Below are 17,443 nucleotides of genomic sequence, written 5' to 3'. Positions count from 1 at the left end.
GTCAAGGGTGGTTACGGTGGAGTGCAGACCAGCGCTCTGAGGATTCATCAGAAGGCTTCGGCAGAAATGAGCTGCTGCCCGACTCTCCGAGAGCAAAATAAAGAAGCAGTCAAGTGTTTCCTCGAAAATTGAGTGCTGAGAGAGCAAGCATATATCAGTTTATCAGAAGGCTAATGAAGCTAACACATGCTCCATTATTAAGATTGCATGACCTGAGGGGCTTTTGTAAAACAATCTGAGAAGACATGAACGAAGAGGATTAGAATAATTTGCATACAGTAAATGCCTAAATCGGCTAAAAAACCTTCCTCAAGAACATATGGCTACTCTCTACTAGTCCTGTTGCCTCGAGAATTACTTTGAAATTTTCATGTGTCTGGCAGAAACACTTTCTAATCCACTTTTAAATCATTTTGAAAAGGTATCGGGAGTTGATAAATGCACAAAATCAAATAAATAAAACATTTTGCATCACACTAGCAGATCAAGTCAAATCATCAAATAAAAACTTAATCAGCACACAATCTTGCTCTAATCACTAATATCCCAAAATATTAAAGTCCCCCTGTGGTGAAGATCAATCTTTTAGTGTTGTTTATACGTATATTTATGTGGTGTTTTTAATATGCTTTAAGACAAACCATGTACAAATTCATAAGTCAACACCATTGCTGAGTATTTTCTCTTTAAAACTGCAGTGAATCTAAAGACAGACTCAAAAACGTGGTTTTAAATTGCTGGTGTTTCAACTTGTGGAACTCTAAGCTGATGCGAGTGAGTGGAGGCGGGGCTAATTTGCATATTCATAGCACCGCATATACTTAATGAGGCAATGGTGTAGAGTTACATTCAAGCTATTTTAAGGCATGAAGTTTTTTTTCAAGGAAAAAACATTTCAATATGTTTTAAGGGATACAATTAAAATGGGGGACTTTAATATGACAATATTTTGTCACCATGTTTGTGTGCATCTTAAGGATTTGTTGGGGCCCATCATAAGGCCATAAATGCCATGTGAAAGATCAAAAGCAAAATCTGTTTCACATTGTTAAGAGCCTTAAAAACTTACTGGTCAAACACCTACTATAATATAATGAAATATGAAGTCAGAATAAAGACCTATATTTGAAAGGCCATCAACACAGACACATGCTGTTTGCCCCAATAATGATGTAGTTATTGTATTAACCAGCAGGACAATTCTCATTCTGAGCTCGTGGAGAACAGGCTTGTCACCTGATACTTTACTGTCACATGACATCATACAGCTGCCATGTTAGCAGGATGGAGTTTAGGTGAGTAAGTTTGTTTCAGAAACTTGATTTTCAGCTCAAGACATCTAAAATTGCAAGCATATGTATTATACACATACTGTAGGAACAACTAATGTAGTTTTTATATTATTATGTCTTGCATTTTATTGCTGCTTTTGTTGTTAATGAGTGCATCAGTTTTAGGGAGTAAAATAATAGGATCTTCGTGGGACTTTTTTAGAAAACTTTTATGAAGGTAAAATCAGATGAATTATGTGTGATATGTCATTGTTACGGTATCGTATATTGCTTTGAGTGATTGTTGCTTTTGGCTGGCGGCCTTTGAAATGGTGTATTTCTAATGTGAATTAGTGTATGATGCACATAAAAAGGACTGAACTTAGTTTTGTGCATTTTGCTCATAGGATGACACTGAAATTGTTTAGAAATTAAGCATTCTTCCTCATAACATTAGAGAGCGTGTCTCAGAGAAGAGAACATTTAAAATACACATTTTTTTAAACATTAAAAAAACAAGGATTTCAGATTTGCCATCTTTGTGGGGACACAATGTGTTTACCTGGACCACACGCATGCACACACACACACACACACACACACACACACACACACACACACACACACACACACACACACACACACACACACACACACACACACACACACACACACACACGCATGCAAAGAAACAAACAGAGCACACAGAAATGCATTGCTAAATTACTATTTCAAGTTGTTTTCAAATGAATGTCTATGGACAGCATCTGTGGCATGCGGATTACAGACTCGTTTCAAACATGCTGTCTATGATCATTTATTCTAAGGCTTCACAGGTACATTCCTGGTCTGTATTTGTATCTGTTGCAATGCCCAAAAGATCTATATCTGTATTCAGATAGAACTGGGTAGGGTACAGACAGGATTTGAGCCAGAAGTCCCTCAGAACATAAACCCCTTTTTTCCATTTCCTTAAAGCAAATATGCCTTTTTTTTAATTTATAAAACGCTGCCATGCATTTCACATCATGCACATTTTCATATATAAAGTTCACACTAGTCATATTGGCTTCACAGACTCACCGTTGCATTGAAATAGATTTACTCATCAACATGTGTATATTATCTCTCTTTCTCTCGCAGCATTATTAATCTTTATTGGTCTGTATTTCTGCAGTTTTCATTTATAATGTGATTAATTTGTCATTTCAGTAATTGTACATCTGCATTGCCAAATTGATTTTCTCTCTCTTACACACACACACACATACACACACACACACACACACACACACACACACACACACACACACACACACACACACACACACACACACACACACACACACACACACACACACACACACACACACACACACACACACACACACACACACACACACACGTACGTTTCATAATTGGCCTGATAACTTAAAAAAGAGAGCTTAATAAGATATGGACCTTAACTAGAGCAAAATAAGCCATCGATTGCCATAAAAAAAAAAAATCTGCCCATTGGAGTAACTTTTACATTCCAATTAAAATAAAAGTGGAACGGCACAAGGAAGTAAAAGGTGATGGGTTCAGTAGGGAATAATATTCCTTTTAGAAAGCAGTGAAATTCCTTGTGAATTCATTCTGATTTATCTTAGAAATGTGACTTGCAGATACTGATCTCAGGTCTGTGGCAGCTCGGCTGTTTTTCTTGTTTTTCTTTGCCTGTTATGATGATAACAGAAGCATGCATGACGTCTCTGGGCCTCTTAGCCCGCAGGTGAAGTGACACGCTGGTAAACACCTGCGTCCTGGTGGGGCTGATGTGATCAGTGTGCGTGTGACGCTCGGCTCGTTGGCCTGCAGATAATGGGAATACGCAAAGGTGTAAATGAGCTCTGTGCTCGGCTGACAGGGTCTTTATGGATGGTCGCCTGCTAGCGCACGCCTAAGAGGCAGATCCATTTCTGACGGCCATTAGAGTGTCGCCCCGGCACAGGCCCGCTGACGCTTTGCGGAGATCCAATTTAACACGCAGCGCCCGTTCACGTCCCAATAACATCAGCTCTCATCCTGTGGGTGGCCGTCATAAGCAGATATCATTGTGCTTATCAGGATGAGACAGGTCTGGAATATGTGAGGTGGATTTCTGTAGCTTTTTTTCAGTGATGGAGGCCCAGAAGGGATGCATTTTAGTCATATCATGTTGCTGCTGATGATGGTGGTGCAATTTGGACAATTCAGAAGTTAAATTCAACGTGAAATCAAAATTGACTCTGTGGTACCCGCTTTTCAAAATCCAGTCAAGTCCTACAGTCAAGGCTTGACATTGGATTTCAGCAGTGGTGTGTAACGCAGTCCCTCCTGATAGCCACTTGAGCATGTTGAAATTTATTTATAATATTTGACCCTGGACAACAAAACCAGTCATAAGTCGCACGGGTGTATTTGTGGCAATAGCCAACAAAACTCTGTATGGGTCAAAATGATCGATTTTTCTTTTATGCCAAAAATCATTAGGATATTAAGTACAGATCATGATCCATGAAGATATTTTGTAAATTTCCTACCGTAAATATATAAAACATTTATTTTTGTGAGTGAATGCAGCACAATCGCCAACATAAATGGACAACTTTAAAGGCGATTTTCTCAATATTTAGACTTTTTTGCACCCTCAGATTCCCTATTTTCAAATAGTTGTATCTCGGCCAAATATTGTCCTATCATAACAAGCCATACAAAAATGGAAAGCTTATTTATTCAGCTATCAAATTATGTATACATCTCAATTTCATAAAATTGACACATAAGAGGGGTTTTGTGGTCCAGGGTCACATCTATCAACCCGATCACACTAAATGCTTCTCTATAGCACGCAGTGTGTTTATCGTGTAATTTATACGCGAAAATTCGTTTTTACGTGCATAGGATACGCATGGGTTGGTTAGGGTAGGTTTAGTAGTGGTGTGGGGTGCGTGTGTATAATACGTTTGGGTAGAATTAATGGTGTGGGGTGCGTGTGTATTACACGCAATGAAGTGCGTATCAAATGCACGCGAAAACTGCGTATCATATGCACGTAAAAACTAATTTTCGCGTATAAATTGCACGATAAACACACTGCGTGCTATAGATACGCTATAAATATACTTTTACTTTTATACCAATACTAATTTTCCGCAGAATAGATGCACAATACCAGCAGCTGCACTTTCTCGCTCTCTCATCTCTCCGACAGCGAGTTGACACACAAACCCTCCTCCCCTCACTCACTCATTTAATTTGCGCCGGGTGAATATTGTTGCTGTTACAGGGCATGAATTTCAGTGTGCACTGCGCATATTTCGCATAATTTTTCTCATTTCCGCAGGTTTTGCGCTAACACCCTAAGTGCGCATAGATAAAGTCACCTCACAGTACTGAATTTAGTTATTTTTCGCTGCTTATTGCACCTAAACAGTCAAATACACACAAAATAATGCCAAAATGGGTCTAGGCGAGTATTCACGTAAACACAGTCAGTTAAGCTTTAAGTGAACTTAAAGGATAATTCCGGTATTTAACACCTTGAGTCTATATTGTAGTTTGTTTTGGATGAACAAGAGTGGTGGACAACATTTTTTTGACAATGGTTCCTCTCTCGAGTTTTTGACTATAAAAGAATTGGCCATGGACCCATGTAACATTGGAGTCAATGGGCATGTCCGAAAATGTCATTAAAACAGCCAATAATGTTCGTTTACAAAACTGTTAAACTCACCGAGTGGTAAGTGGTGTTCGTTGATGATTATAAACAATATATTGTCGCAATGTATGATTCCAATCCGTTTATTTTGCTATAGTGGAACTATTTTTTCAACAATGGGATTTTACAAAATGACGAATAAAACACGACAGAAAATGAATGCTTTAGCATAAGTTCTGCCGGGAAGACTTAATTGTTACGTCGCTGTACCTTTATCTATCCAATCACATTCCAATACGCGTGGTATAAAAGATTGGTCACTTACTCATGTCTGAGTTCGCAGATGCTGACGCTCCAATTCACCACCATCCTCCCCACCACCTCCAAGTCGAATCCTCCCCTCCATCCTCCCCACCACCACCAGGATGGTCCCTTCCATACCTCACAGGGGGTCGGCTGCGCCCCTGCCTTGATCTTCAGGCAGGATATGCAGAGTCCGGACCCTCAGATTGCGAGTTACGGACGGGGCCTACGCCAATGAACTTTATTGCTTGCTGGGTTGTTAATAAATGGATAATTGTCACCGTATTTACTCTCCCGAGTCTTTCTGGTAGAACTGTATTTCGCAACACTTTTTGTTTCTGGAACATCAACTAACATCACTAATCACTCGGTGAGTTGCACAGTTTTGAAAACTAATGTTAAAGGTTGTTTTAATCACATTTTCGGACATGCCCATTGACTCCAATGGTAAATGGGTCCATGGCCAATTCTTTTATAGTCAAAAACTCGAGAGAGGAACCATTGTCAAAAAAATGTTGTCCACCACTCTTGTTCATCCAAAACAAACTACAATATAGACTCAAGGTGTTAAATACCGGAATTATCCTTTAAACATTTGAGAAAGAAAACGCATGATTAACAGTATAACGGATCTGTGCGTCAGGTCTTAAAGTGACAAAAAAACTGTTGAGCAAAAAAGTTAATGTCAAGCCCTGCCTACAGTAAAAAATAATAACAAATCGTATTGAGTATCCTGTATAAGCAACATTTTACAAAAGTAAATGTTTACTAGACATCTGTGGATTTGTAAAATCGTGGTTAACCTGGAAGGATAATGTTTTTTTTTATTGTGCAAATGAATCCTTCATAATTCAGAGAGCCTCTTTCAGTAATACACTCATGAAGGCCATCAGATTTTAAATCAGGTCACTTAAAAGATAAAATTTATGAACAAATCCCTAAGATTTGACTTAGGTTTGACACAACTGGAAGTCAAAATTAATGCATATGGCCATTAGACACTTTTAAAGACAAATAAATAAATAAATAGAAAATGATGTAATTTATCTTGAATTTAGCTGTCATTCTCCCTCTTTCTCCCCTGTCTTTCTCTGAGATAATAATATTAGCAGGTGGTAGCATCAGTGATATGATAAAGACGGCTCCGAGCTGTCATCTCTGCAGGGGAAGTGATGTCATTTAACTGACAGTCGAGAGTGTGCAGGGAGGACTGTGGATTTAGCATGGACAGGAGAGCTTATGAGAGCAAACATTTTACATGTGATGATTGGTGTAATGCTACATGGGGAAATGTTGTCAGATTTAATCAGAAATGCAGATATTGCATGATTATCATGTACAAATAGACGGTCAGCCTGTTTTGTGAATCACTCTTGATGAATTTTTATATTTTAGTGAATGCACATTTAAAATAACACTAGTTTAATCACATTTGTTAAATTAGCATAAGATACTTCGTATCCACATGGATATGTACATATTCAGATAAGTTTTAGATATACCAGTGTGAGTGACCTGTGATATTGATTTTAATTGAGCAAAGATCAATATTCTTAGGACAATATTTTTTGTGTCCCATCCACCTAGTCTATGAGTATAGCATGAGTATATAGCATGAGTATTGAGTATATAGCATGAGTATATAGCATGAGTATATAGCATGAGTATATAGCATGAGTATATAGCATGAGTATATAGCATGAGTAGCTATATAGCATGAGTATATGAGTGTATAGTATGAGTATATAGTATAACATATCATATAAAATAATAGTAAACAAGTAGTAGTCTTGTTTTGTTAATATCTCCTGTTGCTTCTGATGAAAAGTTTATTCTTTGACATGCAGTCAGTTTTGGCTGAGCTCATTGTGACATCAGAGCTTGTAACCGTGGTGACAGCCCAGCCAGGATCACTCTGAGGAGAGGAAGTGAGGGCCGACATGCTGTTCGGAGCACGCTCTGTGTTGAGCAGCGAATGTGGAAGAAGCACATGCATATTTTATAGATGTCAGCACTTATTTAGGATCAGATTAAGAAGGGAAAGGCGGAGTGCTGGATGAGGACAGAAGGGAATGTTGAGCAGGAGACACTGGAAATTTATATTTTTTTACATTTTCTGTAGAAAATGTGAGCGATACTTGCCTGTGTAAAACTCGCCGGTTTAAGCTGGTCTCACCCACTCAGGTGTTTACACTATTTGAAATGTTTGGGTTGGAAGGATGTTTTAATGTTTTTAAAAGAAGTATCCCTGCTCACCAACACTGCATTTATTTACAGCAATATTGCGCAATATTACTAATAACTGTTTTGTGTTTGAATATATTTTCAAAGTGAATTCATTCCTGTGATTTTTCAGCATAATGACTCCAGTCTTGTGACTTAATACTCCAGTCATGATCTAATATGCTGATTTGCTGCTCACGAAACATTTATTTGAATATTATCAATGTTGAAAACAGTTGTGCTGATTCATATTCCTGTGGAGTACTTGTTCAATGTTTTTCAGGATTGTTTAATTAATAGAAAGTTAAACAGAATCTGTTTAAAAATAATAATTATATATAATTTTACAAATGTCTTTACTGTCACTTTTGACCATTTAATACTTAGTAAGTATTAAGTAATAATTACTGAATTTAATACTGAATATAAGAATTAATTTCGTAAAAAAAATAAAAAAATTAAAAAAAAGATTAGCAAGGTACATGGCTGGTTGATCAAACCCCTTCTAATGCCTGCTACACATTGTAAGATTTTGGGCTGTCCCAGACGAAAGATGACCAATCATGGTGATTACTGTGGTTGTGGCTCCAAACGGTGGTCCTTCGTCATACAGTGATGAAGGTTTGACGGCTGTTGTCACAGTCTTGAGAGCAAAGATAGTCTGCGATAATTTTCTGAAAGTGTCTAAAATTTTCCATGATCATCTCAGTGTTTGGCCAACAAAAACACAACATGAAATGGCGTATTGATCGATGCGACATGGCGCTAAAACTTTTACCTCAAGCTCCATTGACAAGCCAAAGTGCGATTCATCTTGCTCTATTTGTTTACTAGTGCATGCTGGTGACGTTTTATTCTTCTATACTAACTTACGTCGTAGCCTACGATTCAATATGTCATCATTGTAAAGTCTACATGAATGTCGTACCCAAGTTTATTAGATACATGTCGTACAGTGTGATTTGATTTTAGGATTGCTGAAATCGCAGTCTGTAGCAGACATAAATCCAGTTAAAAGACTGCTGTGAAACTAGCAAATTAGTTTAGGCTGGTTTTATGCTGTTAAACAACAGCTAACAACAGTCATGGTACTTTAGAACGTATAAAAAGTGGAACGTTGTCCTTTTGTTTGTCCTTCATTGTCTTGTGATGGATCACTTCGCCTCTGTGGGTTTCTCTCCTCAGTCTTCAGGTCTGTGATATAGAGTCAATCTAATGTGTGTAGGTGAATTAAATTTTCCCACATACCTCCTTCACTCGAATGAATTCCTATCTGTGCTCTGATTCTGCGTCGTGCACTTCGGCACTGGATCTGTTGGGGGGTCCCGGCAATCTCTCTCTTTCTTTTATAGTCCTCCTTCTCCATCCCCTCTCGGTGTAGTGCTCCTATTGGTTTTCCTCTTCCTCTCTCTCTCTGGAACTCTCTCGTCTTTTCCCAAACGGGATTATTTACTTCAGATTCCAGCTGAATTTCTCCATTCGCCGCAGGACTGCCTGGAGCGACATAACTATCAAAGCACGATCATCCTCTCCTCGCAACCCCCAGAGAGATTATGGAGAGATGGATCTAAGGTCATGGCTTTCTGTACTTTAGCTGTGTTGGGGAATAAAGGTCACGAACGGAGAATACTTGGGTGCACGAGTGAGAACGAAAAAAAAAGCTGTGATCATTTACTCATCCTCATGTCTTTCCAAACCTGAAGGACTTTTTGTTTCCTGTGAAAACAAAATATTAATTTTTGATCCTGTCTTTTTTCTTTTTTCTTCCCTTTCAATTAGCTGTTAACTCAAGAACTGCGGCTGTTGAGTCAGTTAGTCAAATCAGTGTAATTTGTGAACACATTGGTTCAGTTAGATTTGTTTACAATGGTTTAATTTGAAAGAACTGGCTCAAAAGAATGATTCATTCACTGATCTGATTCTCACGTTAAACTCTGATTCAAAATCTCACAGAGCTACAGTATCAGACTTTGACTAATTTTACAGTGCTTTTTTTAGTGTGTTTGTAATTTTTGGAGCTTATTAGATATGATCTATATGGAAGCTTGTTTCCGCCACAGAACAAAACGTTTTAAAAGATAATTGCGACGTTTTATCTCACAGAAACTGACATCTTTTCTCAGAATTTTGAGATATAAACTCGCAATTGTGAGTTCTAAAATCCATTGGCAGTTTATATCTCACAATTCTGACTTTATATCTCCCGATAAGTAATAAAGTCAGATTTGCGAGATTTAAACATATATTCTAAGAAAAAAAAAGTTAGAATTTCGAGTTTATTTCTCGCAATTGTGAATTTATATCTCACAATTCTGAGGTAAACAGTCAGAATTGAGAGATGTAAACTCACAATTGTGACTTTATATCATGGAGATTGCAATTGTGAGAAAAAAGTCAGAATTGACCCTTCGCATGGAGCATGATTGACAGGTGATCTGACCAATCATACTTCACCATCCGCCATTTTGTCCGACAAAGCAGTCAGGAGAGTTAGTAGATTAACATGGGAGGATTTGAACTTGAGAAACGGAGTGTACTGACGCCTTTCCGCGGTTAAAACAACATTCCTTCTGATGTTCATTCATGTTTATTTGATGCTATAAATGAACTAGAAGGAAGAGATGATCGGTTCACGAGCAGCTTTAACTGAGGCTCTACAGCGATCTGTCAGACACATTAAAGAGCCACAAAACGGTATTTATTGTTTAAATTTATTTTAAAAATGACCAAATTTGAAAGGTGAGACTTTGTTTAATATGTTTAATATCAAAAGTAACCTGGTCTGTCCTGTCTGTCAGTGTGTTGTCAGTCTCCTCTCTGCTCCGCGATGTATTTTTCACTGCGTGAGAACATGGTGTGTGTGTGAGAGAGGCGTAAGTTGTCGGACATAGCGACAGTAACTAAGAGGGGCGGGTCTCTGCGAACGGTCAATTGCGATTTTATATCACGCAATTCTGAGATAAAAAGTCAGAATTGTGAGATAAAAAGTCCCAATTACCTTTTTTATTTTTCATTCTGTGGTGGAAACCAGCTAGATATATGAACCAGAAATTGAAAGGAGCTTTGTGTTCAGATCTGTAAGACCTCCATGCTGTGGAATTAATACGAACCGGAAGACAGAACACAACGAACGCAGCGCTGAAAAGGGACGGGGTCTATACATTTAACCTGATCCTTCAAAGATGAGTATCCGGCTTTTGCTCAGAATCTGCAATCTGTAAAAATGAAATGCGATTCAACACCTAATTGAGATTCACCTTACATTTGCTGTCACCTCATTTCAATTAGCATGTAGGTCGGTGTACTGAGTGCACAAATAAATGTTTTATTCAGCATTAACAAGTCAGTGTTATGTAAGCGGAATTAGGTTTCCATGAATGATTAATAAGCCGGAACATTTAGTCCATTTAAATACAGCTAATCAGCTACGGATAGTATGAGCTGTTAAAGACTTACAACAAAGTTAACACACTCTTTAACAGAAAATTGCCTCTCCTAAAAAGATCTAAGAGTTACTTAAACTTGCTAGAGAAGTTTGGCCAAAATAATGCAGGTGCCATTCAACAGTTTGGGGTTGCTAAAATTCGTTTAATGGTCTAGAAATAAGTCTCGATCAACATTGCTGCTTAAAAAATACAATAAAGACCGTAACACTGTGAAATATTATTGAAATTTAAAATAACTGTTTTCTATTTTAATATATTTTAAAATGTAATTTATTCCTGTGATGCAAAGCTGAATTTTCAGCATCATTACCTCACACTCTGGGTGTGCTGAAAAAAAAATGCTGGGTTGTTTTTTTCCAAAACGTTGGATTAAAAATGCATTGTAAAAATGTAACCCAACGGCTGGGTTTGTCCATATTTGACCCAAAATTGGGTTAAAACAACCCAGCATTTTTTAGAGTGCAGTCTTCAGTGTCATTCTAATATGCTGATTTGCTGAAACATTACTGGTTATTATCAATGTTGAAAACAGTTGCTGCTTAAGATTTTGGTGGAAACCATGATTTTTTTTTCAGGATGCCTTGATGAAAGTTCAAAAGAACAACATAAATAAATAAAACAATAAAATAAAAAAGTGTGTTCAAGTGCATAACTGTTCACACATACCATGGCTGTTAAACCTGTTTCTTAGCTTAAACATTTTAAAATATTGTTTATACCAAAGTTGACACACTATGTGACTTTACTCCTAACCAGAGAGCACTGTAAACACATTTATTCGCTTGGGGTTAAAAGTTCTGCATCTTCCATTATAAATTACCCTCACGATAGTTTATAATATGATGTCTTTATTATTGACCCATGATACCAGTGACTAATTACTTCCATTATGATAATGTTTTTCACAATGTACCTATATTTAAACCTTATACTGTAATTAGTGGGGGTCTTGGCCTAGCAGTTGCAGCCTAAACGTTAATTACCCTTATTAGTTTTATTTAGGATACAAGCTATACGTGCTGGCAGGGATGAATCATATCTTCATTACAAAAAGGTCTTCATGGATACGTTGACCTTGAGAAAGGCTTTAGCGTCAGATGGCGTTTAACTCAGTTAACCTCAGTGCTGATATATCGAAAGCCAGGGATCTTTCACCCGTCAAAGCTGATGTGTCACAAAGCGCTGTGATTCACTCTGTGTGAATCACTCTGAAAGGGCAGACGAATCTTCACAGACACTCAGAGACAATGCTTCAAAGAGAGAGATGGAGAGCGAGAGAGATATCCTTGTGGATTGGGACAGAAGTAAAGAAAGAGAGGTTATATGTGAAGCAGATTACAGAGTGGGGGGAAATGAGAAATGAATTAAAGATGACAGTGAATCATCTATGAGGATTTGAGGGTAGAGTCATGTATAGAGTAGATTTGAGAGGAAAAGGCCTCTGTCAGTAAGTCTAATGTCCCTGAACAGCACAGAAATGTGTTAGTGCTCGCGGACACACACACACGCACACACAGACACACACACACACGCACACACACACGTACACGCACACACACACACGCACACACACTGGTTTCTCTATCTCGCTATCTCTCATTCTGTATCTGCCCGTGTGTTCTCATGTTCTTCTTGTGTAACAAGACTTCTGACTGTCTGCAGCTGGCCATGAACCGGCCACTGAACGACATGAAAAATGACCAACCAGTTTGTTTTGTTTTTGCTTGATGTTTAAGAGTGGGTTGATCTAAAATATATGACCACAAAAGGCCAGTGCAGGGAAAAACTTGGCGAACCTTGGTTTGGAAAACAAAAGAAATGGGCAGAAATAGTTTGGAGGTCAGTACGATTTTTGAGAAAAATTTATAATTTTATTTAGCAAGGACAATATAAATATTTATGTTCCTGTTTATTTAGCCAGCATCACTGTAAAGCTATTTCGAAACAATCTGTATAAAGCGCTATATAAATGACGGTGACTTGACTAGACTGACTGTTCTTTTGAACTTTCTATTCGTCAAAGAAACCTGTAACAAAATGGATCATGGTTGCCACCAAAATATCAAGCAGCACAACTGTTTTCAGCATTGATAATGATAATAAATATTTTTCTTTGAGCAGGAAATCAGCATATCAGAATGATTTCTGAAGGATCATGTGACACTGAAGACTGGAGTAATGATGCTGAAAATTCAGCATTGCATCACAGTAATGAATGACATTTTCAGTACATGCTAAAATAGAAAACAGTTATTTTAAATTGTTATAATTTTTCAGGATAACAGTGTTTTCACTCTATTTCCGGTAAAATAAATGAAGCCTTGTCCGTTAGAGACTATTTTTTAAAACTATTCAAATTTTTAAAAGTATATTACATGTCAACATGTTTAACTAACTTGACTATATTCTCTTCGATGCTGTGACAGTTGAGCTCAAAAACAATTATGCTGGTTTGTGATTTCACTTAATTGTATGAATGATTATTGAAAACTTCACACGTACAAAACCCAAACAAAGTGTAAAAGACATAAAACATACAACATACAATGATTGTTTGATATTATATGGAAAAATATGGAGAGAGCATGTTTCACACATTCAACATAAGAAAAGAGAAAAAAAAAAAAAAAAGAAAAAAAAAGGGGTTGGTTACCATAAGGGTGGAAAAGGAGGGCGTGTATGTGCGTGCGAGTGCCTGTGTGTGTGTGTGTGTGTGTGTGTGTGTGTGTGTGTGTGTGTGCGCGTATGAATAAACCTGTGTGTGTGTGTGTGTGTGTGAGTGCGTAGGAATAAACATGACCGTGCGTGTATGTTTGTGTATGATTAAGTGTTCTGTGTTTGAATGTTGAGATCAGCAGGACTGGTGTAGTATTGGTTGTTATAATTAAAGTTAAAGTACTGTCCCATAGCTATAGTCATAGTCCTATAATTATTTATATGTTCTGATTAGACAGACTAAAATGATTAACTCTTGAGTTTGAATACATGAGCTTTTCAACCAAAAAGACCTGGCTCATTCACTCCCTACTCCAGTTGCTTGTTTTGTTAGATATTTAATGTCTTTACATATGAGTTCTAATTATTAATTTCCTTCAAACACTTTTTTTAAATCTGTGAGTTCAAGCTTATAGCTAGAAGGTATTGTGTTCACATGTTTGCCTAGATTGCTTTCTTGGCCAGTATGTCAGTTTTGTGTGTATTCTGTGACAGATAATGGAGTTTTAAAGTCTTTGCAGATCAGCTCTTCTCTAAAATCTACAGCAGTGAAGCAGTACATTTTACAGGTTTTACAGTACATTTTACAGTACAGTGCAATGCCAGAACTCCTTTCCTTTCAGAAACCTCAAACACATCTCCACATACACCATGTGACTTTTATACGCTCAGTAAACCGAGTAGGACTCTGATTGAAAAGCATACTGTGCAGTTATCTGTCTGTGCATGCTGATAAACTCTAATGGCACAAAAGTGTGTGTGTGTGTGTGTGTGTGTGTGTGTGTGTGTGTGTGTGTGTGTGTGTGTGTGTGTGTGTGTGTGTGTGTCCACAGCAGAATCTCATCCTCTAAACACACTCGCTCTTCAACTCGTCCGTCAAACTATACTTATTGACTACAGCTCCCCAGAACTATTATTAAAGAAATCCACAAAAATCTAAGACACTCATGATGAATTACTAAAAGCAAAATAAAGTCCAATGTTACTCGATCCTCAATAGAACCACTAAATAGGCCAGTTATCTATTTATCAAACATTTTAAAGAAAGACAAATCCTCTCCAAATACAGATTAAGTGATCTAGAGAAAGAGAGAGGAAGACGTAGACAAACAGAGAGAGAGAGAGGGGGGGGGGGATCTGTAGACACTGTGATCTACAGCACATAAACACTTTCTGCTCGTCTGTTCTAAATATAAGAGAAACTTTTCTGCCCAGATTTGAAACCTTGATTCCATCATACTTTGAACTGAGTGACACTGAAAAAATGTCCTTCTTACTTGGAGAAGATGATAGTACAGCTGCACTAGCGGCTAATGTGTTAGCTATTCACAATGCCACAGACAGCTAATTCTCTGAAACCTTTATTCATTTATTAAGATGGATGGATTGTTTATTTATCTATCTATTTACTTACATATGACATGATCTATACATATATGTTTTGTTAGTTTGTTTTATTTTTTATATATAATATGTTGCTGCTTTGGCAACATTGTGCTACACAGTCATGCTAATAAAGCTAATTTGAAATTGAAAAAAAAAAAAATTGAGAGAGAGAGAGACCCGAGCTTTGTGCTCCAGACAGAAACACAGGACAGTAAAGCATCCGTTAGGAGACGGAGGGATTCACGAGTCTGCAGTGGCCTATTTCCAGGATTTACAGCATGGGCTCTGCTGCACTGCATGGGCAGACGAAAGGTAACGCAGGGATTCAAAATGTAGTAAAATGCATTGCTAACTGCATCCGACACTGAAAACGTTCCGGGTTACTTGACTGTAACCCTGTTCCCTGAAAAAGCGGAACGAGATGCTGCGCTGCTTAGCGCATTGGGAACGTCTTTAATCGTGACCTGCTGTGAATATAGTGTGTAAACACGTCGATGGAATCGACCGGAAGTAATATAGCCTCGGTCGGTGACGTAATCGGCGCGCACCCGCGACGCGAGGCTATAATTAGATGAGCCGCAGGTGCATCGTCAGGATATTTTGTCTGAAGAGCAGTCCTGGGACATCATCAGCACGGCAAAGTAGCGCAGCATCTCGTTCCGCTTTTTCAGGGAACAGGGTTACAGTCAAGTAACCCGGAACGTTCCCTTTCAAAAGCTACAATCGATGCTGCGCTGCTTAGCGCATTGGGAACGAGAATACCCACGCCGCCGTGCTTGAAGGTGTCTGGACTCCCTACGGCTGTGTAGGTGTGCTCACAAGAAACGCAGGAAAGCCCTAGACATTAGCTTGCGATGTCGACTCAAGGACGTGAGAGCCCGGAGTGGTATGAACATCCAAACTATAAAATCTTATGAATGTGTGCGGAGAGGACCAGCCTGCCGCATCACAAACAAACTGCAAGGGGGCACCTCTTGCCAAGGCAGCAGAGGAGGCGACCCCTCTGGTGGAGTGAGCCCTTAGACCCGTTGGCGAAGCTTGGCCGCGCGCCTCATAGGCAAGAGCAATAGCATCCCTGACCCAATGTGACATGGTCTGTTTAGTGGTGGCGGCAGCACCCCTGTTGCTGCCCCCATAACAAACGAATAGTTGCTCTGACTTACGTCACTGGCTAGTGCGGTGGACGTAGGCCTGAAGAGCACGGACTGGACACAGTCTGTGAGATCTCTCCTGCTCCGGCGTTATGAACGGTGGAGGGCAGAAGGCCTCTAGAGTGACCGGATGTACAGCCGAGAATGGTACCTTAGGCAGGTAATCAGGATGAGGATGCAAAATCACTTTCACCATTCCTGGGGCAAAGTCTAAGCAGGATGGCGATATTGACAGAGCCTGCATGTGCCCGATTCTTTTTAGAGAGGTTATAGCCATAAGAAAAAAACATCTTTATGGTCAGAAGTTTATCAGACGCTGACTCTAGAGGTTCAAAAGGGGGTCTCAACCAGACCCTCTAGGACTATTGCTAAGTCCCACGAAGGGATCTTTGGTTCTTACGGGAGGCCTCAGTCATCTGGCCCCAATATTGAAGCGAGCGAGCAGAGGATGTCTCCCGAGTGGCACCCCGTCAACCAAGGCGTGGCAAGCCAAAGAGCGACCACATAAACCTTGAGAGTGGCGGGGCATGTACCTGTTGATAATTTTTCCTGCAGGAAATCCAGAACTGAAGCAATCTGGCAGTTGACCGGATCTGCATTATGTACAACACACCACCTTTCAAAGACACCCCATTTGTTGGCATAACTCTTTCTAGTGGAGGGAGTCCTAACACTTAGAATGGTCTCAATAACGGCAGGCGAAAGCCCAGTGTCCCTCAGTTGGTACCCATCAGGGGCCAAACATGAAGATTCCACAGGTTGGGCCTGGGATGGAATATCGTACCCTCCGCCTGAGAAGATCCCTCCTCTCCGGAATCGCCCATGGCGAGCCGTTGAGGAGAGAAATATCTCCAAGAACCATACTCTGTTCGGCCAACGCAGCGCTATCAGTAAGAGGCAAGACCCTTGCTGGCGAACTCTGGCTAGAACTCCTGGGAGCAGAGCCACTGGAGGAAACACATACAGGCGCGTTTTGGGCCATGTGTGCGCAATCACATCCAGACCCAGGGGGCTGGGTGACTCAGAGAGAAGAGGAGACATTGCGCTGTCCGCTGGGCGGCGAAGAGGTCCACCTCCGCTTCATAAAATCTGGTCCAGATCTGTTTTACTACATCTGGGTGGAATTTCCACTCCCCCATTGGTAATTTCTGTCCGGACAGTAAATTTGCTCCCACATTCAGATGCCCTGGAAATGTACACTGCCCTGAGTGACAGGAACTTTTCCGGACCCCAGAGAAAATCTGCCTCACTATTCTGTACAGATTG

The 17,443-nt window shown here is 39.3% G+C and overlaps 1 protein-coding gene across 2 annotated transcripts in view; it reads left to right on the top strand.

Moving 5' to 3' along the window:
* The first annotated feature begins 1,193 nt into the window (after positions 1 to 1,193).
* The window catches only part of LOC307010712 (uncharacterized protein), a 113,235-nt gene continuing 96,985 nt past the window's right edge, over positions 1,194 to 17,443 (top strand). For both annotated transcript variants that reach the window (XR_013800248.1, XM_079635634.1), the window contains exon 1: positions 1,194 to 1,295. Coding sequence is in view for 1 of the 2 variants with exons in the window: in XM_079635634.1 (XP_079491760.1) it covers positions 1,255 to 1,295 (41 nt within the window). In the remaining variant the exon portion in view is untranslated. The remainder of the gene's footprint in view (positions 1,296 to 17,443) is intronic.

Source organism: Phoxinus phoxinus (assembly GCF_949152265.1).
Source record: "Phoxinus phoxinus genome assembly, chromosome: 14".
Lineage (NCBI taxonomy): Eukaryota > Metazoa > Chordata > Actinopteri > Cypriniformes > Leuciscidae > Phoxinus > Phoxinus phoxinus.
This window is presented reverse-complemented; position numbering and strand designations above follow the sequence as displayed.